Here is a 24,394-nt window from a genome sequence, read left to right on the forward strand (position 1 = left end):
TCTGTTATACGAATAACCTTGTTTTTGTCATCTGCCTATTAATATGTCCCTAATGGAAAAAGAAATAATCAGGGGAGAAGTATCAGACTGCTAATATGAATGCCCAGAGACAATGGGGCTATGCAGACTGCAGGTAGCCATGCATTTTAATGAGATGGGTCGTTTACCTTCGCTGCTAGGGTTACAGGTCACTGAATCAATGGGCAAGCTAGCAGTCTCGCTAGGAGGTACAGGAGGTAAGGACCACGTGCCATCTGGTTATTCCCATATCCCCAATGCTAATCATTGCTCCTGCAGTATGGCAGTGGCACACCTACATCCCATAATATACTCACTCATACTGCCGACCAGTTCTTCTATGAAACCATGTTGTAGGGGCTGCCCAACGTAAAGTTTTTATATCCAGACGGCACCATTTTTGGATATTTAGGAGGCACCTGTGTGAACATCTGTGTGTCTATGGGAAACTGGGAAACATACCTACCTACATACCTGCAAAGTTAACGCTTTTTATCCAGTGGGTCATCTTAAAATTAACCTTTAGTATATTGCAGACTGTCCTATTCCAAGCAACTTTGCAATTGGTCTTCATTATTTAGTTTTTATAGTTTGCAAGTTATTTGCCTTTTTCTTCTACATCTTTCCAGCTTTCAAATGGGGGTCGCTGACCCCGACAGCCGTTCTGTGAAGTTACCATTGTATTATTATTGTTACTTTTTATTCCTTATCTTTCTATTCAGACCCTCACCTATTCCCATGCCAGTCTCTCATTCAAACCACTGCCTGGTTGCTTAGGTATACAAGGCCCTAGCAACCAGATTATAATGAAATACCAAACTGAAGAGCTGTGGAAGAAATAGCTAAATAGCCCCATGTCTCTTATTACTTGGAACGTGTATGTATTTCATTTTATTTATTATGCATGTATTACATAAATATGCATACCACACTGAAACTGAGATGAGCTGGGATATTTTAGCACATCAAATGCCTGATGACGCTCTCAAGCAGAACTGTAAATAATTACAGACTGATATAAATGTATAATGACATGACACATATCTTGGACTATAATTAAAAGCTACCGGGTACCCAGGGCTCTCAGTGGGTGAGATGCAGTAAAACTGTTCTTTCCATACACATATGGGCTTATTTATCAAGTTTTGAGTTTCTACTTCAAATAAACCCACAATTTAAAAAAAAACAAAAAAAAAAACTTGAAGGTTTGCTCAGTGGCATCAAGCATGCCCGCCCCCCCCCCCACCCGGCGTATCTTTGGAGGGGCCCAATGTGTACCTAACTCTCAAACGCCCCCCCCCATCCTGCGGAGTATCTTTGGAGGGGCCCAGTGTGTACCTAACCCTCAAACGACGCCCCCCCGCATGTGGACGCGTGTCTGCTCGCTGCACATCTATAGCGAGTAGGCACAGTTTTAGTAGCTATAGAGCAGGAATCCCCAACCATTTATACCAGTGAGCCACATTCAAATGGAAAAAGTGTTGGGGAGCAACACAAGCATGAAAAATGTTCCTGGGGTGCCAATAAGAGCTATAATTGGCTACTTAATAGCCCCTATGTTGACTGGCAGCCTACAGAAGGCTCTGTTTGGCATTATACTTGGTTTTTATGGAACCAAAACTTGCCTTCTTACCAGAAATTCAAAAATGAGCACCTGCTTTGGGGACACTGGGAGCAATATCCAATAGGTTGGAGAGCAACGTGTTGCTCACAAGCTACTGGTTGGGGATCACTGCTATAGAGGAAACAGACACACAATCCGGGCCCCCCCCACAACTGCGGGGTCTGCTTCCTCCATAGATAAATGATTAATGAGCCCTATAATTTAACTGCACAGCTTTTTGGGGGCCTTACCTCCACCGACACGGATTTCTCTGCTCCAGCCCTCTTGCTCTGGGTCTCGGGAACAGTCTGGGTCTTCACAGTCACCATCTCCCCCTTGGTGGGGTTTGTGTTATGGCTGCCGCCTTCACTGCGACACACTGACTCCCAGCTTTGGCTCTGAGCTTCATGGAAGTTGGTTGGAGGGCTGGACGGCAGCTCAAACACTGTGCTCTTTGGGAAATTGCTATCGGATGTAATTTGCTTAGAGGACTGATTGTGCAGGTTCTCTGGGGTATTCCAAACCCCTTCGTCTACTTGCCTGGGGAAAAAGGGAGAAGGTCAGTATAGTTACAGGAAAGGATTGCGGGGATAATTATGGCGGTGATGGATGATAAAGTGCAGGAAGGGCGGTGTCATAGAAAATGGAAGGGTTATAGGTAGGATTATGGTGATTGTATGGTAGGGGAGCAAAGAGTGAGGGGCAATGAGCGTGATACAGAGAAATAACAGGATTATAGGTATTTTAGGGAAGGAATAGGAATATAATGCTTGGGAGGAGCAATAAAGAATTCATACAGGGCACAGCTGGGGTTAATAGGCCGCAGAGCCGGGGTTAAGACATGTATGTATAAGAATGATTTCTGGAACAGGCAGGGGTGGCCAGCCTTTATGAATCAAAAAGTAAATGTCCATTTGCCCATAAAGGGAAACAAATAAAAGCATTTTATATATTTTGTTCCTCTACATGAACTTATAGGGATGGTTTACCTTTAAATTAACTTTTAGTATTTTATAGAATGGCCTATTCCTAGCAGCCTTGCAATTGGTTTACATTATTTCTTTTTAATAATTTTTAATCCTTATAATTATCCTTCCTCTTCTGACTTTTAAAATGGGGTCACTGACCCTGGCAGCCAAAACCAATGTCTTTGTGAGGCTACAATTTTATTGTTATTGTTCATTTTATTACATTTCTGTACATTCAGTTTCTGTCCTATTTATATTCGTCTCTTTTTCAAACCACTTAGCTATTTAGCTTTTGTTCAGCAGCTCTCCAAATTTCAGATGCAGCTTTCTGGTTGCTAGGGACTTATCTACCCTAGCAACCAGATAGCTGCATCGGAAATTTGGAGAGCCGCTGAACAAAAAGCTAAATAGCTGAAAAACCAAAAAAATACAAATTGCAGATCAATTGCAAATTGTCTCAGAAAATTAATGTCTACATCAGACTAAAAAATAAATAAATAATGGGAAAATTAAGGTGTGCTGCCCAAAACTGTGGAACTTGCCACAGTACCCAAACCTAGTGCCCATACAGTATGAGAGAGCACCGTGCTGACTGAGAGACCCACTTGCGTATCTGAGCGAGAGTGTCTGTGACGTTCTTGCATCTCTTCAACAGTCCATCGAGACGCTGGGGCTCCTCCTTTAGGAATTTCACAGCTTCCACCTCCACACGCAGAACCACGCGCATTTTGCTCTGCAAGCTTGGGAATTGAGCTACAATGTGAGAGGAGAGACAAGGGATGGTCAGTTTAGTTTTCAGCATGAATATAAAACGTATAATGTGATTAAGTAGGCCTATCTAGCCATGTCCTTGGAAGTGCAGACTGACGATGGTATGTCAGATATTTGTATTCCCACATACAGTATTATCCCATTCCCCAGAATGAATGGGTCCCTTGTGGACACTCTCAATGTATGATTGCCCTTTGCCTACAGCAATGGCAGGCCCTGTCACTTTTACTCCGTTCTGCCTGCCCCAGCATCTTTTCTTTATAAGGACCTTTTAATCACCCAACATGTCAGATCCCCCCATAACCATGATTTCCTGTGAAGACCTACAAATCCAGCAGCATACACTGATGTTTATAAGGGAAAATAGGCAGTGAAACATAGAAATATCCACCTTAAGAAGTTAAACTGTGGCCTATAAGCATCTCCTACCTGGGGTTACAGTAGCCCGGATTGGAAATAGTTGTTAAATTGCACTAGTAACTGTATGTATATTGTTCCTAAAGTTGCTTGCAGAAGGACTATTAAACCATAGGGAACCAGAGGACTGCCAGCTATTCTGGCAATAGGTGCAGGGAGAGTAAGCCTTGGCTCCTAAAGCATAACTGGATGGATATTTAAAATAGGCCCAGCATTTCTAGCACACAAATGCCCAAGCAGGCCCCATATAAAGTGCTGGTCTCTAGCACCTTAAAGCAGTGTCTTGGGCATTTGCCACAATATCCTAGTCCTGTTCTGAACCCTATATTGTTGAAATCTAGTTGGCTCTACCCTTCCCAAGCAGCGGGTAACTACTCTGGGCTGGTTTCCCCTGCAAAAAAAAATCTTCAGAGGGGCCCAGCACAGAGTAGCAAACCAAACCAGCCCCTGGCCCCCTCCATCTGCTCTCCCATCCCTCGGCCTACTTGTGTATAGCTAATAACTCTAATCTTGAGTCTATCTATCAGCATTCCCTCCTACCTTTCAGTTCAGTCAGTGTCTCCCCAAGCTGCCGCAGAACCACAGCTTTCTCTTCCAGCTCCCGCACTGAGATCAGGTGGCGGTTGTGTGTCAGATCCTTCTTTATTTTCTCCACCGACTTCTCCAGGTCACTAAGTCAGGACACAGGACAAAGTGTTAACCCACAGTGTAACATTGTATCTATAACTATTACTTCCCAGCATATTTACTATTCAGAATGGAAGCAGCAGAAACAGAATGTGCTGGCAGGGGCACAAACCCATAATCAAAGTCCCACATTCACAATGGACAAGCTTGACTAGTCTGCATTACCCCTGGACTACCACAAGGTGGCACACAAACATGTTACACACACAGCAGTCAATGTAAATGCTGGAAGAAATTTTACAAAAGAATTTAATCTGCCTTAATAACGTGACATTTAACCAACCAAACAATACATTCTGTAGGAGAGTTTGGGTAATTAGAGGCAGTCTGTCATTCCTCTCATAGATCATAGCTTATAAACACTGATGATTTAGCATCGAGGACAAAGAAAATGGCAAACCTGCTACAAGAGACAACCAACATACAAATATATAGCAAATTGAAGGGCTTGGGTGTCATTTTAGTGGACACAGCACACAAAGCCAATGTGGCTCTTTCCCCTAATCTGTGATAAAGTTAGTAAAACCATAGCCTGCCATACAGGTGCATATAACATGGCTTCCTGCAGCCAGCTCACCATCAGTGACTTATTCACAACAAGGGCAGCTGTGTCTCAGGCTAAATAGCACCCCCACCTGCCAAGAAACCACACAGCATGCCAAGGGACAATGTTACAGCAAATAGAACATTCCATACATTACAAGCTCCTTCATGTTAAAGGAACAGTAATACCAAAAATATGAAAGTGTATAAAAGTAATTACAATATAATGTACTGTTGCCCTGCACTGGTATAAATGTTGTGTTTGCCTCAGAAACACTACTATAGTCTATATAAACAAAGCTGCTGTGTAGCCATGGGGGCAGCCCTTCAAAAGAGAAAAGGCACAGGTTACTTAGCAGATAACAGATAAAACACCACTATATTCTACAGAACTTATCTGTTATCTGCTATGTAACTTGTGCCTTTTCTCCTTTTTTCCAGCTTAAATGGCTGCCCCCGGGGCTACACAGCAGGATATTTATATAAACTATTGAAGGGTTTCTGTAGCAAACACCCCAGCTGTACCAGTGCAGGAATGGCTGCCCCCGGGGCTACACAGCGGGGTATTTATATAAACTATAGTAGGGTTTCTGTAGCAAACACCCCAGCTGTACCAGTGCAGGAATGGCTGCCCCCGGAGCTACACAGCGGGGAATTTATATAAACTATAGTAGGGTTTCTGTAGCAAACACCCCAGCTGTACCAGTGCAGGAATGGCTGCCCCCGGGGCTACACAGCGGGGTATTTATATAAACTATAGTAGGGTTTCTGTAGCAAACACCCCAGCTGTACCAGTGCAGGAATGGCTGCCCCCGTGGCTACACAGCGGGGAATTTATATAAACTATAGTAGGGTTTCTGTAGCAAACACCCCAGCTGTACCAGTGCAGGAATGGCTGCCCCCGGGGCTACCCAGGGGGTATTTATATAAACTATAGTAGGGTTTCTGTAGCAAACACCCCAGCTGTACCAGTGCAGGAATGGCTGCCCCCGGGGCTACAAAGCAGGATATTTATATAAACTATAGTAGGGTTTCTGTAGCAAACACCCCAAGCTGTACCAGTGCAGGAATGGCTGCCCCCGGGGCTACACAGCAGGGCATTTATATAAACTATAGTAGGGTTTCTGTAGCAAACACCCCAGCTGTACCGGTGCAGGAATGGCTGCCCCCGGGGCTACACAGCGGGGTATTTATATAAACTATAGTAGGGTTTCTGTAGCAAACACCCCAGTTGTACCAGTGCAGGAATGGCTGCCCCCCGGGGCTACACATCGGGGTATTTATATAAACTATAGTAGGGTTTCTGTAGCAAACACCCCAGCTGTACCAGTGCAGGAATGGCTGCCCCCGGGGCTACACAGCGGGTATTTATATAAACTATAGTAGGGTTTCTGTAGCAAACACCCCAGCTGTACCAGTGCAGGAATGGCTGCCCCGGGGCTACACAGCGGGGTATTTATATAAACTATAGTAGGGTTTCTGTAGCAAACACCCCAGCTGTACCAGTGCAGGAATGGCTGCCCCGGGGCTACACAGCGGGGTATTTATATAAACTATAGTAGGGTTTCTGTAGCAAACACCCCAGCTGTACCAGTGCAGGAATAGCTGCCCCGGGGCATTTATATAAACTATAGTAGGGTTTCTGTAGCAAACACCCCAGCTGTACCAATGCAGGAATGGCTGCCCCCGGGGCTACACAGCGGGGTATTTATATAAACTATAGTAGGGTTTCTGTAGCAAACACCCCAGCTGTACCAGTGCAGGAATGGCTGCCCCCGGGGCTACACAGCGGGGTATTTATATAAACTATAGTAGGGTTTCTGTAGCAAACACCCCAGCTGTACCAGTGCAGGAATGGCTGCCCCCGGGGCATTTATATAAACTATAGTAGGGTTTCTGTAGCAAACACCCCAGCTGTACCAGTGCAGGAATAGCTGCCCCCGGGGCATTTATATAAACTATAGTAGGGTTTCTGTAGCAAACACCCCAGCTGTACCAGTGCAGGAATGGCTGCCCCCGGGGCTACACAGCGGGGTATTTATATAAACTATAGTAGGGTTTCTGTAGCAAACACCCCAGCTGTACCAGTGCAGGAATGGCTGCCCCCGGAGCTACACAGCGGGGTATTTATATAAACTATAGTAGGGTTTCTGTAGCAAACACCCCAGCTGTACCAGTGCAGGAATGGCTGCCCCCGTGGCTACACAGCGGGGTATTTATATAAACTATAGTAGGGTTTCTGTAGCAAACACCCCAGCTGTACCAGTGCAGGAATGGCTGCCCCCGGGGCTACCCAGGGGGTATTTATATAAACTATAGTAGGGTTTCTGTAGCAAACACCCCAGCTGTACCAGTGCAGGAATGGCTGCCCCCGGGGCTACAAAGCAGGATATTTATATAAACTATAGTAGGGTTTCTGTAGCAAACACCCCAGCTGTACCAGTGCAGGAATGGCTGCCCCGGGGCTACACAGCGGGGTATTTATATAAACTATAGTAGGGTTTCTGTAGCAAACACCCCAGCTGTACCAGTGCAGGAATAGCTGCCCCCGGGGCATTTATATAAACTATAGTAGGGTTTCTGTAGCAAACACCCCAGCTGTACCAATGCAGGAATGGCTGCCCCCGGGGCTACACAGCGGGGTATTTATATAAACTATAGTAGGGTTTCTGTAGCAAACACCCCAGCTGTACCAGTGCAGGAATGGCTGCCCCCGGGGCTACACAGCGGGGTATTTATATAAACTATAGTAGGGTTTCTGTAGCAAACACCCCAGCTGTACCAGTGCAGGAATGGCTGCCCCCGGGGCATTTATATAAACTATAGTAGGGTTTCTGTAGCAAACACCCCAGCTGTACCAGTGCAGGAATAGCTGCCCCCGGGGCATTTATATAAACTATAGTAGGGTTTCTGTAGCAAACACCCCAGCTGTACCAGTGCAGGAATGGCTGCCCCCGGGGCTACACAGCGGGGTATTTATATAAACTATAGTAGGGTTTCTGTAGCAAACACCCCAGCTGTACCAGTGCAGGAATGGCTGCCCCCGGGGCTACACAGCGGGGCATTTATATAAACTATAGTAGGGTTTCTGTAGCAAACACCCCAGCTGTACCAGTGCAGGAATAGCTGCCCCCGGGGCATTTATATAAACTATAGTAGGGTTTCTGTAGCAAACACCCCAGCTGTACCAGTGCAGGAATGGCTGCCCCCGGGGCTACACAGCGGGGTATTTATATAAACTATAGTAGGGTTTCTGTAGCAAACACCCCAGCTGTACCAGTGCAGGAATGGCTGCCCCCGGAGCTACACAGCGGGGTATTTATATAAACTATAGTAGGGTTTCTGTAGCAAACACCCCAGCTGTACCAGTGCAGGAATGGCTGCCCCCGTGGCTACACAGCGGGGTATTTATATAAACTATAGTAGGGTTTCTGTAGCAAACACCCCAGCTGTACCAGTGCAGGAATGGCTGCCCCCGGGGCTACCCAGGGGGTATTTATATAAACTATAGTAGGGTTTCTGTAGCAAACACCCCAGCTGTACCAGTGCAGGAATGGCTGCCCCCGGGGCTACAAAGCAGGATATTTATATAAACTATAGTAGGGTTTCTGTAGCAAACACCCCAAGCTGTACCAGTGCAGGAATGGCTGCCCCCGGGGCTACACAGCAGGGCATTTATATAAACTATAGTAGGGTTTCTGTAGCAAACACCCCAGCTGTACCGGTGCAGGAATGGCTGCCCCCGGGGCTACACAGCGGGGTATTTATATAAACTATAGTAGGGTTTCTGTAGCAAACACCCCAGTTGTACCAGTGCAGGAATGGCTGCCCCCCGGGGCTACACATCGGGGTATTTATATAAACTATAGTAAAGTTTCTGTAGCAAACACCCCAGCTGTACCAGTGCAGGAATGGCTGCCCCCGGGGCTACACAGCGGGGTATTTATATAAACTATAGTAGGGTTTCTGTAGCAAACACCCCAGCTGTACCAGTGCAGGAATGGCTGCCCCCGGGGCTACACAGCGGGGTATTTATATAAACTATAGTAGGGTTTCTGTAGCAAACACCCCAGCTGTACCAGTGCAGGAATGGCTGCCCCCGGGGCTACACAGCGGGTATTTATATAAACTATAGTAGGGTTTCTGTAGCAAACACCCCAGCTGTACCAGTGCAGGAATGGCTGCCCCCGGGGCTACACAGCGGGGTATTTATATAAACTATAGTAGGGTTTCTGTAGCAAACACCCCAGCTGTACCAGTGCAGGAATGGCTGCCCCCGGGGCTACACAGTGGGGTATTTATATAAACTATAGTAGGGTTTCTGTAGCAAACACCCCAGCTGTACCAGTGCAGGAATGGCTGCCCCCGGGGCATTTATATAAACTATAGTAGGGTTTCTGTAGCAAACACCCCAGCTGTACCAGTGCAGGAATGGCTGCCCCCGGGGCTACACAGCGGGGTATTTATATAAACTATAGTAGGGTTTCTGTAGCAAACACCCCAGCTGTACCAGTGCAGGAATGGCTGCCCCGGGGCTACACAGCGGGGTATTTATATAAACTATAGTAGGGTTTCTGTAGCAAACACCCCAGCTGTACCAGTGCAGGAATAGCTGCCCCCGGGGCATTTATATAAACTATAGTAGGGTTTCTGTAGCAAACACCCCAGCTGTACCAATGCAGGAATGGCTGCCCCCGGGGCTACACAGCGGGGTATTTATATAAACTATAGTAGGGTTTCTGTAGCAAACACCCCAGCTGTACCAGTGCAGGAATGGCTGCCCCCGGGGCTACACAGCGGGGTATTTATATAAACTATAGTAGGGTTTCTGTAGCAAACACCCCAGCTGTACCAGTGCAGGAATGGCTGCCCCCGGGGCATTTATATAAACTATAGTAGGGTTTCTGTAGCAAACACCCCAGCTGTACCAGTGCCGGGCAACAGTATGTTATATTTTAATTACTTTGAAACACTTTCATTTTTTTTGGTGTTACTTTTCCTTTAATATACATGACCAAAACCAAAACTACAAATCAAACTGTACCTGAAGAATAATCCCACTGAAGTGAAGTTTAGACTAGTACTATATCACTGAGAGTTCTGGAGACGTGTTTGGTGTCTCCCTGACCCTTTATGTGGTTCTTACTTTAACTGGTGGGTGATAAATTCCTCTTCATTCAGATATTTTAGCCTCTCCTCCTCCACCATTGCACGCTGTCTCTGTAAGGGGTCTTCTTGCTTGCGCATGGTGTCTGTCACTCTCACGCTGATTTCGGTCTCGGTGCGCTTCAGCATGGACCGTACCAGATCCTGGTTCTGGAGCTGGTGAAAGAGGCAGAAAGCAAGGTGCCCTTTAACAACAACCTAGTATAAAACCTGATAATAAAGGTGGCCACACACGTGGTGATTTGCAATCTTTCGTGCGGCCATCGGTGCCGATTCAGCCCTGACGGCAGATTTTGCTCATGTACCTTCTATGGCGCCCGATCAAAATCTTTTAACCTGGGCGATTGGCCTAGTGCGATGGGCGACTTGCCATACACGCACCGAATATCGTACGAAACGAGGTTTCGGACGATATTATCGGTGTGTGTATGGCCAGCTTAAGAGTCAGGGTTGCCATCTTGCTCTACTGTGCCCTCATTGCTCTGTTTTACGTGTTAGCACCCACTTTTTCTTCAACAAATGTTCCTTATGTGGGGCCCTCTGAGCTCTGCTGTTCTTACTTGCCAGGAAGAGCTAAAAACTAGGGAATGCTAGTCTCTTCCCAAAAGCCACATGGGGATGTTTCAGCATTGCTTTATGCATTCATTTAACAGCAGAATAAGAGCACACGTTCACCCTTTCTCAGCATGAGCCCTGATAGACGAGTCATTTAATCTTCCTAATAATCAAAGTCGTTACATTTGCAGCTAAGAGACCAATGCATGCGCGGTGCCCCTGTTCCCCGATTCTGAGTTTAATGACTCTGACATAAGTGTTGCAAGAGCCTGCCAACCGCTTTAATTAAAGGCAAATCAAGTGACTTGACTCCACCTGTTATTGATGCACTGACTATAACCAGCTCCACTCTTACCTGTATGGGACAGGGCTTGGCTTGGTGGGGGCACTGTAACCATTGTTTGTGTTCTCTTCATCTCAGCTTGATTCTGTATATCCCTACAGACCAGTGGGCAAGTCATGGACCTACTGTGCTGTATCTTACCTGTATCCCAACTGGGCATCATGATGGGAAGTCTCTTTGGGAGCAATATAAGCTACATAATATGCATTGCCAATGGGTAGAACAGAATAATAGTTGGGGGAATGTTTTTAAATACAGAGAGGGTGAGTGAATTTTATTATGATGATTTTTTTCAGAACCACTGAACTACTGGAGGGTGGGCAGCGATTGGGTTTGATATAAAGAATGTTTCAAGGCAAAGTTTCTCCTGCTGATTGTGTTTACTTATTTGCTGCCATGTAAATGTTTATTTATAATTAAGTGTACTTTAATAAACTTATTGGCATATTTATTAAATATGGATGAGTCCATGATACATGGAAGTAGGAGGTACTTTATTACATATGGATGACTTTATAACACAAGGGGGTACTTGAGGAGATACTTTATTACATATGGATGACTCCATGTTACATGGAGGTACTTTATACATATGGATGACTCCATGTTACATGGAGGTACTTTATACATATGGATGACTCCATGTTACATGGAGGTACTTTATAAATATGGATGACTCCATGATACATGGAGGTACTTTATACATATGGATGACTCCATGATACATGGAGGTACTTTATACAAATGGATGACTCCATGATACATGGAGGTACTTTATACATATGGATGACTCCATGATACATGGAGGTACTTTATACATATGGATGACTCCATGATACATGGAGGTACTTGAGGAGATACTTTATTACATATGGATGACTCCATGTTACATGGAGGTACTTTATAAATATGGATGACTCCATGATACATGGAGGTACTTTATACATAAGGATGACTCCATGATACATGGAGGTACTTGAGGAGATACTTTATTACATATGGATGATTCCATGTTACATGGAGGTACTTTATAAATATTGATGACTCCATGACACATGGAGGTACTTGAGGAGGTACTTTATACATATGGATGACTCCATGACACATGGAGCTACTTTATACATATGGATGACTCCATGACACATGGAGCTACTTTATACATATGGATGACTCCATGACACATGGAGCTACTTTATACATATGGATGACTCCATGATACATGGAGATACTTTATACATATGGATGACTCCATAATACATGGAGATACTTTATACATATGGATGACTCCATGATACATGGAGGTACTTTATACATATGGATGACTCCATGATACATGGAGGTACTTGAGGAGATACTTTATACATATGGATGACTCCTTGACACATGGAGGTACTTGAGGAGGTACTTTATATATATGGATGACTCCATAATACATGGAGATACTTTATACATATGGATGACTCCATGATACATGGAGGTACTTTATATATATGGATGACTCCATGATACATGGAGGTACTTGAGGAGATACTTTATACCTATTGATGACTCCATGACACATGGAGGTACTTGAGGAGGTACTTTATATATATGGATGACTCCATGATACATTGGGGTACTTGAAGATATACTTTATTACATATAGATGACTCCAGCCATGTTGTATGAATCAGTTCTAATCTGACAGCAATCTCCTTTCAGCAGAACTACTGACTTACAGTAAAGGAGAACTATATAAGTTACAGACCACCAGTTCCTTGCACAGGCACCAACCTACAAAAACCTGGTTGCTGAGAATGGGCCTTCTGCCCTATACCTGCCCTCCTAAGGCAGCAAGTGTGGACAAGTATGGGGAAGCAGGGCTACTCTAGAAAGCCAGAAGGAATCAGTGGAAGAGGAATGGGAATAACTGAACATAAAAGGCATGTAAAATGAGGGTAGGCCAATATGATCAGATACCTGCAGTTTCTTCAGTTGCTGCAGTTGGTTTCTCAGCTCGCTGGCATTGTGCTGCAGATCCTGGAGGTGTAGCTGCATGTGTAGGCGGTTGATGGCCTTGCTCTGGTCGGCTGGGGTTCTGCTGGACCCTGCAGTGGGGGTGGACAAGGGGGTCCCTGCACTTTGATAACCAGCTGCTGTAACAATGAAAAAAGATATTCCATAAAAATAAATCTCTAAGGGACTCATTGTCATTTTACATTATCTGTCCTATGACAGTGGAATCAGAAAGTGTGCCGCATCCTGGTCCCTAGAGGGGTGTGAAAGTCAAACATGCCCTTGGGGAACAGCACTGCAGAGAAAATGAACCTATAAATGGAATCTGGCAGCCCAGTCCCACATCTTTAATGGTTATTGGAAGGAAGCACCAATTTTACGCGGTTTGAGTTACAAGTCTATTAACTCACCTGATATACTTGACGCTCCGCCATTAACTGTTTCAGGCTTCTCACTGGAAAACAGAAACACAGCAATTACATGGAATAAAAATATGCACTCAGCGGAGCAAGGGTAAAAAGTGAGATTTCTCTTATCAGAGGCCTCATGTACCTTGGGTTGTCATCAGATCCCCGCATAAGGGCGCTCTGTACAAGCCCGGTTAGACTGGCAATCTGCTTTTCCATTGCTTCCATTCGTTCCCTAGGAGAAAACATGGAGACGTTAAGCCTAGACACTATTATACAAAGGGCAGGAAAGCAAGACAGGATTAACATGGAAATGGCAAGTCTGTTGGCCCCAGGTTCCTGTGCAATGGGGGACATAGAGCATAATGGCAGAGTATTTAGATGAGAGTCAGATCACTCAAGATATCGACAATGATCAGACCTGTGCACACTCAGGGCCACCATCAGGGGGGCACAGGGGGGCCAGTTGTCCTGGGCCCGGCGAATTTCCACATTAAGAGGGGCCCGGCCGTGCTAAACTTTTCTGGTTAGCTGGGGTCCCCTTTAATCAAATACAGGCCCAGTCCATCTTAACATTGGGCATCTTAAATTTCTTTAGTAGTCAGTGGCTAATCTGACTGGTTGCACCCCATGCGTACACGTGATGTCAGTACACACAGGGCACAATCTTATAAAAGGGCCTGTCTCGTGGAGGAGTCCAAAGTCGCCAAAGCCGCCACCAAAGATGAAGAAAAAGAAGACCGTCTTCGGGGGGGGCACTGTGTATGGGGGAAATTGGGGGCACTCTGTATGGGAGCAATTGGGGGCACTGTCTTCGGGAGGGCAATTGGGGGCACTCTGTATGGGGGCCCTGATACTTTTTATGTCTGTGTGTCCTTGTACTGATGGGAGGGGCCACTGGGGGAGGGGCCCTGAAAATTTTGTTGTGTAATGTGTATAGACCTTCATTTCCACAAATTTGAGGCTGACCATCTTGGCAGGCTCATAGTAAAATAATGGAGAGGTGGCAGCCTAAAAAAGACAGATAAGTTAGAATACATTATAGGATAAGTGCAAATTGGTTGTTGCTAGAAATAAAAGGGCCTTTATAGGGTGGTCTAATTAAATGTAGGTCCCGTAAATGGGGGCGGAACCCCCTAAAAGTCTGAAAGCTTCTGGTATGGGCATGGTCATTAGGTAGATGCATTTAGGATCATAATATAAATGGAGAGCAAAAGGATGAGTTTTGGGAACAAATGGGGTATGGACATTTTCTCAATATGATGCTTGCTTAACTGTCCTGATTACTCCACCTATGATAAGTGTTTGGGTTTAATTGGAACATGGTTTGCTGTCTGGACAACAAGTTAGTAATCTGTTAAATGACTGGGATGTATTTCCTGGTCCAGCAGTAATGTTAGAAAGTCCTCCTGTCCAAATAATGGATTCTTTCTTAATGTTTAGCAACGGGTCATCAGATGGCTTCCAAATGCTTCCAGAAAGCTCCAATTTAGCCTCAAACCGCCATTGTTATAAGAACCAGGGGCTTTGTACTTCCCTGTGGCCCACAGGGGTAGCGTTGGAAGAAATGGCATCTGGCCGGCTTCCGTATTATTCTGTTTATTTGCGTATGTTTTCTGTCAAAATGTCAGCTTTGCTTAAGTGTGATTGAGATCTTCGCCGTCGGTCGCCGCTGCCCTCGCCTTCTTTGGGAGCATATTTTTCCATTCATTTGATTTAATGTGGCACTTGCATTGTATCTAATCTACAGCTGACAAATGGCTTGCACCACCTTTCATTTGCACAATATTTTTTTTACTTATGGGGAGCAGGCAACTTCCATTGCCGTTTGTGTAATAGTTTCCGTCCTGGCACCTAAACATGAACAATTGGCTTTGCCATTTCATTGCCCCAGTTTGTCTTTTTATTTTATAATAAAAACTCATAATTCAACCTTTCATGGGCCGTAATATACTTGGAAGAAAATGGAACTTGTGTACAATGAATGATCTGCACATCTGGTTTCATGCTGGCTTACAGTAAGAATTCTGGCTGTGTATCCATTGAGAAGCTGCAATGGTATATCTCCCAGTCTGCAATGCAATGTGCCATATTAAATTTCAGAATTAGAGAAAAGTAAGGGGTGAGTGGCTGTCTGTTGTTATCCAATCATATTCATTTTAAAGGCCTTTGCCTGATTCCTAAAGGTTGACCAACCATGTTGGTTAAGTCATTGCCTTTTAGCTATGTGAGAATATACAAGGATTTCATAGTAGCAAACACACAAAGCATATGTTAGCCAAATACTGCAATGCTGTTGAATCTATAATTCTCTTTCTTTCCTCTGTATTTTTCTGTGGCAACGCACGAGAACCTTCAGCATCTGCTTCTCCCACAGAGGCACAGATCACATCAATGAAGAATTCTCAGAACAGACCCATTAATCAGGCTAATTAATAAATAATATGTCTATGAATAAGTCATCAGTGAAATACTCCAGTGATATATCCTTAATTAATGGACAGATTTTTTGGCGTGGGACTTGTTGATTTATTAATACCAAACGATGTGTTAATTACCAAACACTCACTTTTTTCCCACTTCATTTTATTTATCCTTTCTTTCCCAGTTTGCCTCTTTCATTCGCTATGATTTATAGTTTGGATCGGAACTTTTATGAAGAGCCACTCATAACATTAAACGTGAGATCCATTTGCACCAATAATATTGCAGCTGTCGGGTCTGTATTGCCCTCGAGGAGGATGCTTCAGCTCCCAGCATTCCCTGAGGTGTGACTATTATAAGCAGTGCAGATGCACAGAACAGAAAGATGGCTGTTCATGGCTTTTTAAGAAAACATGCCTGGTTTGCATTCTAAAAGCTATTAAAGATACAGTCAATACAGGAGTGGAGTGGATCTTAAGTGCCTAACTACACCATACATGCAACTGCAACTAAATCTTCAAAAGGTTCTAACATCTAAAACCCAATACCAGAAACCCCTAAATGATGGCATGGGTAAGCCACCCTAGACTACTAACCCCCCATGTAAATAAAGATGGAGTCATTCTCCCATGAGTAGAAGGGACCTATTCTGTGCAGTGATTCCGTCCTCTGCTGGACAGCCTTTTTCAATGGTCTTATCTGGAGATTGCTCTCCATTTTGGAGCTGTGGGAATAGTTTCAAATAGGGGACACCATTAATTTCTCTTAGCGTGAATGCGCCCTGCCCTAGGCTGTTCCTTCTTCAAGACTGGTAAACAAGAACAATCTACATCAGTGATCCCCAACTAGTGGCCCAGGAGCAACATGTTGCTCTCCACCCACTTTGATGTTGCTACCAGTGGCCTTAAAGTAGGTGCCCATTTTTACATTTATGACTTGGAGGCAAGTTTTGGAAGCACAGAGACACAGTTTTACTCCAAGCGAGTAAAAATCTCACGAGTAAAAAGCTCACGAGTAAAAAGGTTGGGGATCCCTAATCTACATTTTGGGTTTCTGATTCTTCACAAGGCTACTTAAGGTGGCCATACACGTTAAGATCTGCTCGCTTGGCCCACATATGGTTGGGCGTTATCGGGAAAATGTAGGCTAATTCGATCGTTTGGCCCTGGGGCCAAATGATCAATTATATGGGGAAGCATTGGGTGCAGTCCGTTCGGGAACCGCATCAACGAGCCAATGCGGTTCCTGATACTACTAAATGTTTTAACCTGCCCAATCGATATCTGGCCAATTTCAGCCCAGATATCGGTCGGGCATGCCCCTCGTTCCTGCCCCTACATGGGCCGATAAGGTGCCAAATTGGTCTAAGGGACTGATATCGGAAGCTACAACCAGCCTGTGTATGGCCACCTTTAGAGACTGAAGTACCATCCACTAACCGACTGTAAAGGTGACAATAAAACTGGCATCTCATTGCTGGTCTGCTCCACAGATGAACCAAATGGGTCAAGCACCTTCCCCCACTCAACAGACATTTATTTTCTTTTCAATACTAAGATCTGCTTCGCAATGAATGTTACTGATCGATGGAAGGCCACATTTACTTGTATGCATGTGAGCATACAGATAAGAACACTGTTTTATTGTCATGACCAAAAAGAAAAGTTCAGGTGTGGTGTGTTGAAGCATCTCAGGGCAAGTTGAAGGCAACAGAATTAGAGGTGGTAGGCCCCAGACTTACTGCTTTCTCATGGCACCATATTCTCCAAAACCAGCCCTGGATTCTGAAATAGTCTTTCTCATTACATCATGTCTATCTGGATGCCTTTCAGTAACATTTCATGTCTTTCTTTCTGTTTTTTTTCTCTCCCCTACCTCTGGGTCAATATTATCTTCCGTCTTCCAACAACCTTATTCCATTCCCATATAAGTCTAGAGATAGTATTGAAAGTAACAGAGAGCTTAGTGTCTGGCTGTGCCGCTCCCAAACAGGAAGAAACGCAGCTGGGACACCATGGGAATAACCTTATATATAAGGAATAATTTACAAGGGAGGGTTAAAATAAAGTGACAAGGCCACAAAGGTTCCACAATTGCAAATGTTATTTCCAAGATGTTAACCCCATGGTCGTCTTTATAGGGGTCTGTACTGATGATCTGTAAGCTTACTTGTTCTATGGAATAATTATATTGACTTCTAAGGATTATCTAAAAACAATTAACCAGATACGCACTGGGGTAAGAGTATCTATAGTTATGCAATAGAGGAAGGTACTTTTTAAGAGAGAATTTAAGCATCTGATGAAAAGCTTTGAGTCAAACCAAATCCTAGGTTCCATGCATTCCTGTGATTTAATGGATCTTACAGTGCAGGTATAGGACCTGTTATCCAGAATGCTCAGGACCTGGGACTTTCCCAATAAGGGGTCCCTCTGTAATTGAGATCACCATATCTACAGGAGATGACCAAATGATTCAGTTCTGCAAAAGCATTAAGCTTGCTTTAGTTTTTAATCCTCTCCAGCTACATGTCCATTTCAGGAAGATAAGAAAAAATTCACAAGGACAGCATTACAGGGTCTTTTTTTTAGATGCTCCCCTGCCACTTTATCACCAAAAGCTGAAAATTTCCTAGCAGGGCGGCTGTACTTTCTCTGACTCAATAGAATCTAATGGCACCTCTTCAGGTGACGGACCATTGGCTACACGAGCCATTAGCTCAAGTGGCTTACACTTCAAAACATGCAAAGTAAACTACGCACAAATTGCACACTAGTTCAAAAAGCCAAAGTGGCACTCCTTATGCATTTTCCGGACACCATTACCAGAGATAACAAAAAACTCCTATTTCATATCTTAAATGCTACCACCACAATGATAGCAAGACATTGGAACCCAGGAGGACCTTACAATCTAAAAGAAACCTTGCAAGCCCTAGACAACAGAGCCACAATGGAACAAATGGCAGCCAAAAACGCAAACAAAATGGCAAGATATGAACAGATTTGTACCCCCTGGACAACCTTTAGAGAAAAGACTGCTTCCCTCTCTGAGCATCCCATACCAAACAAACCGCAACAGCCACCAACGATGGGAGACGATAATAATGCCCCACCCCGGTGACTCTCATACCCTGTTTCCCCGAAAATAGGACATCCTCCGAAAGTAAGGCACCCCCCCGATTTTTCACCCCCCTCGGAAAATAAGGCACCCCCCAAAAATAAGACACCCACCTATGGTGGGCGATAAATCTCACCCAAACGATGGAATAAATGTGTACTGTATTCTTCTTCATGGAAAAATAAGACATCCCCTGAAAATAAGACCTAGTGCATATTTTGGAGCTTAAAAAATATAAGACAGTGTCTTATTTTCGGGGAAACACGGTATACACTCATATAACGGACTAAGTGAAAAATAAATAACACCTAGCTATATCTTTACCTCCTCAGGAATGTTTTTATCCTTACCTATCTTTTCCCCTTTTCTTTTTTCCCTTTTCTATGATTGAGAATCTATACCTTCTTATATGCCTTCAGCTGCCACTACACTTAAAGGAGACATATTGGATAAATGGGAAAAACCCTCATTTTGTAGGCAGTTATGAATAATATGTGGTGCTGGTTTCACTTTGGGCTAAATATTAATCCTATCTGTAAAAATGGCCCCTTTACTGGGGCTCCTTATAGATCCTCTCACTTCTCTGTCCGAGTTTGAAATGGAGAGTGGGCGTGTCCTAACGGTCCCTGCCAGAAGCACAGTAGGAGTGGGAGAGCCAATCACAGCCCTGCACTCACACAAGCAAAGACAGGCTTCAGTTCCCTATCAGGTCAGCTTAGCTGCTGATTGGTTCCTATCCTACTCATCCAGAGAATTCAGCCAGCAGGAAGTGGAACAGATGGGCGGGACTAGTGGGGTTTTTGTGGAATTTCTCAATAAATCAGCAGGAAACACAACTTTTTAAGCACAATCCTTCTATATCTAGAGGAGTATAATTCTCTGATACATTCTTAATTTTTATAGGATATGTCTCCTTTAAGCCTATAGAACCCTACGATTGCAGAGATAACAATGAAACATTATCACGCAGTGATTGAATATAGGGTATCTACCTTATGTATGGAAAAATGAATATGTAGACAACTGAATGCATTCTATTTTCTGTATGTATGAACATTTCAATAAACAAACAATTGTTAAAAAAAAAAAATTTGCACACTAGTGGACATTAGTGATCTCATGCATACATGCATATAGTATTGTTCTCTTAAGAACATGCATGCAACATTGCGATTGGCCACTAAGATACTATGCTGTGATACTTTCAGCAACATATGACATATAACTGCCTATAAATTTGTTTTAACTGGTGAATATATTCATACAGAATGATGTCTCTATTGGAAATCAGCGATTTCAGCCTTGCGTGCTGCCTCTATAGAGGCAAAGGTTTGTTGGCAGACATTGGTGGGTTACATTTGTCTCCACTGGTATTTTATCGACCAAAATCCTCACTGCTATGTTATACAGGCTGCCCTCCAAAGCAGAAAAAGCAATATTTGTAGATTGTTCATCAATGGTTCATGCTACACCATTATCCATTATCATTCATAACAGTCAACTGCTGTGACTCTATTAAAAGGTAAAGTCCTCTTACCACCCATACTGTTACCATCGTAAACAAAATGCATCATTTAATGAGTAAAGGTAATAATTAAATAAATACATTTCCATTTCCAAAGGGGAACTCCGCCTTCTGAACCAAAATTTGTTGAAGAGCCCCCCACAGCACAGAAACCCGTAATATCCCTATTACTAAAATCTGTTACTTCAAAAAGTAGGAATAAATCCCATTTTTATATGCTGAAATCCAGCTGCAAAACAGCTCTTCTCTTTCTGCATCATTTGTAATCCTGGCAGGGGAGGAGGGACTAAAACACTGATGTTACAAATTGTAACAATTTATCCACAGCTTACAGACAGCATGCAGGAACTACATAACCCACAATGCATTGCACTGGGATGTTCTTTCCTTATTGACATCACGTGTGCAGCAAGGAATTGTGGGATTGGGAGGAGGCAGGCTGAAGGCAGGCTGAGGGACAGGCGACTACTGTTACATTTTACTTGAGTCTCAAAGTAGTCAGCCAGATCAGCAGGGGAACAGGGAACTGTTCCAAACCAGATTATTACATGAAAAATCATGAAAAGGCTGCATATTTTGAACTAATGTATATTGCAAAGTTGTTTTAAATTGTGTTTACTTTTCAAAAAAGCATATGTTGTTTTTGGGTGGAGTTCCCCTTTAACCAAATGAAAAATATAAGGCAATTAGTCAAATAGGAAAACCATTTATAGATATGTTTGCAAGACTAGATTTATGGGTTCCTTGTTCATCCCAGGGCTCACCTTGTTTCTGAATCCTTGGCAGGAACTGGGGAGCCAAACCCAGAAAGAGGCCTTTCACCAGGTCCTGGAAATATTTCATTATTACCGGAGGAAGAGCTGTGGTTTCGTTGCTTACTAACAGGACTGTCCATAAATACTGATGAGGAAGAGTCTTTGCGGAAGTTCTGACGTACAGGAGAAGATCGGCTGGAGGTTCCCGAGTAGGGGCTGTGTGGACCCTGACTCTGTTGGACATCTACCAACCTTCCATCAGTCACCTTTTGGGGGGAAGATGGTGGCATTCTGAAACCCAGTCCAGGAGCATATGTTTCACCATAGATATGAGAGTTAGGTTTGTACATTCCATCTTCTAGGTCTGTTTGAAGAGCAGCAGCTGAGTATGTGCTCAGTGACCGTACTGACCCTCGCTTGTACAGACCTCCGGGGTATGCGAAGGGGTCTCCTAAACCAGCAAGGGACTGGGTAGAAGTAATGCTAAGTCTGCCTTCATGGACCATTCCATAGGGGTCTGCATAAAGCCCCTCATTTTTCACTAGTACCACATTCTTGTTACTAAGATCCTCATCTGGCTTGACGTCCCTCCGTTCTAAAATGGCACTGGGGCTGGGGGAGACCCCTTGAGCAGGGGGCAGACCAGACATTCTCTCTCCATGGTGCACTGGGCTGCCTGCATAAGAGGGGGGTCTTCCGCCACTGTAGGACATACGAGAACGAGCTGGAGAGGAGGACTGGAGTACAGGAGGTGGTGACCCTGAAGTCAAATGGGAAGCCGGCGACATGGTGTTCAAGCGACGTGTTGGAGAGGAATCTCTGGAACTGTACATCATCTCTCTCTGCAATGAGTCATACATGGAATATTAATAAGATTTGTAAGGACAGGCCCTCAAATGCAGTGTATTGGTAATACTAGGATGAAAAATATCATGTGAGAAATATAACAATATACTAAAAAATAAGAAAAGTATAGACATAGAGAGATATGTACAAACGAGACTGCTATGATATCTCTGACAAGACAAACATTCAAGAGAAACAAAACTAAAAAAATTCATGAAATAATATATGAAGCGGCGCCAAAATGGAAGCAAATGTAAGAAGTGGTTTATATTGAACTCATGTGGGGCTTCAAAAGGCGCGATCTTCTCCAGTGACTTTTCAAACCAGCCTAGAACCTTGGATAATCACCAGTATTAGCATGCACTACTACCCTGGCAGTCATCAGCAAGGTACCGTATGGGTCGCCATCACCCAGGGCACTGTGGGCTCTGTTCCACCAACCACACAACTGGCGCTGTGAATTTCCCCGCACAGTGGGGCAAACATTGGGGCAAAATTGGGGCATAGTGAGGCAAACATACAGTTGGTACAGCATAGTACATTCTAGGCAGCTGAGCAAAGTAGAGAAGTACATGTAGAGAAGAACATTTGTATGTTGCCCCATAAATTTACCATGTATGGTATGAGCAGGGTCTGATTTGTATTTCTGGCACCCCTAGGCCAGCCCCTGTCTGCCCGCTCCCCGAACAAAGTGTGTATGCACACAACTATCCCTAACTCCAACTCAGCACTGGGGACTTTGCGCACAGGAGACTAAAGCAACTGTAAAGCCCTGTCCTCATTGTGTGTAAAAATTAGCCAGTAGGTGCAGCTGGGCGGCATGCCATCCATGAAATTGTGCCAACTTTGAGGCTTTCCCACACATCCGGGCCTGAGCACAATGAGACTGGGCAGAGGTGGGGGCACAATCACATTGTTTAGAGGCACCAAGCCTATAGGTGTAATTAGGGTAGGTTAGTTCTACTTTAAGCTGTACCTTAAGTTACCTGTGCCTCCCAGATGTAACTGAGGCAATCCGTGCCGAGCTACAATTTGCGGCAAACACCAATCAAAACTGTTGAAAGTTATGACCTGCAAAGTGAAGCCATGCAGGATAATGTTGATATGGAACTCTCCCTGTAATGTATTACTTGGTCTCTATACGAGCCAAAGGGCTACATGGCCAAGACCTACGGTATGGGGTGGGAATAGGGCAAGACCTATTTACTGTATGCAGTAGACAGCTGGCATTTGGGATGCTGGTATAAACCTTTGAATTACAGGCAATGCATTGACTAACAGGCAATTCTTTTTTTTTATATCTAGTAATGTGTTTCCCTTGACATGCTAACAAGACAAACGCCAGCTGATCAACAAGCATTTTATAATTAGAATTCATTGTACTGATTCAGGCGGGTAGCTCCTGTGTGTTTCCATCAGTGATGAAGCTGAGGAATTCTTGCAAATGGACACACTGCATAATGGGCTTTGGCTGTTAGCGGTGGAAGCGTTAGCCCAGACATGCATCTGTGCCGCTAAGAGAAGCATCATGGACACAACGCAGACGTAAACACACAACACCTTTTCCATGAATTATTGTGTATGTTGTCCCATCAGTTACACACAACTGGCTTTCCTGCACTTCCATTTCATGCAGACATACCCAGCCAGGCCGAGACACTACCTGGCCATTTGGCATGCAAATCATGGCCATCTTTAGTAATTCATCTGTTCTACTTGGTGAATAACTTGCTGGTTTGGCCAGAGGGCAGATCAGAGGGCAGATTGCTGAACTTTTCCACTAGAGGAGTCAGTTACCATGACCCTGGACACACGTGTTAGAGCTCTAAAGGGGCAGAAATGTGTGACCCTCAGAGCTTATTTAAAACGTATTTGTACGTATTTGTACCTAGTGCCAGATTGGAAATATGGTGATAGTGCTGCTCCAGTGGATACAATTCTCGGTTATGGCCTGTACCCACTGGCATAAAGGATGAAGACACACGGAGCTACTAGTAGCAGTTGCTTGTCAGGGCTACTAAAACAGACAACACTGATCATGAACTGATAATTGTCTCTACGTGTGTTTAAGCAGAGGCAACTCTCAGTATTGTCTATGGCAGGGTATTCTTTGGAGTTTAGTAGTCGTGAAAAAGTAACTGCTACTAAGTAGCTTTGTGTGCCTTCACCTTAACATCTGAATGTTCTGTAATTTTGGTAATGGCAAAAGGGGATGCCTATGGCCCCCCGCCCCTTATGAATGTCGAATACA

At 44.2% G+C, this 24,394-nt stretch overlaps 1 protein-coding gene across 1 annotated transcript in view; it reads right to left on the reverse strand.

Moving 5' to 3' along the window:
* The window catches only part of srcin1 (SRC kinase signaling inhibitor 1), a gene marked incomplete at its 5' end in the record, with an annotated part of 110,154 nt that overhangs the window by 15,843 nt on the left and 69,917 nt on the right, over positions 1–24,394 (reverse strand). The window contains 8 exon segments of the mRNA NM_001128039.1: positions 1,873–2,161; positions 3,195–3,342; positions 4,318–4,448; positions 10,154–10,329; positions 13,031–13,206; positions 13,477–13,520; positions 13,619–13,708; positions 21,307–22,139. Of these exon segments, the coding sequence (NP_001121511.1) occupies positions 1,873–2,161; positions 3,195–3,342; positions 4,318–4,448; positions 10,154–10,329; positions 13,031–13,206; positions 13,477–13,520; positions 13,619–13,708; positions 21,307–22,139 (1,887 nt within the window).

This window comes from Xenopus tropicalis, chromosome 10 (assembly GCF_000004195.4).
Source record: "Xenopus tropicalis strain Nigerian chromosome 10, UCB_Xtro_10.0, whole genome shotgun sequence".
Taxonomy (NCBI): Eukaryota; Metazoa; Chordata; class Amphibia; order Anura; family Pipidae; genus Xenopus; species Xenopus tropicalis.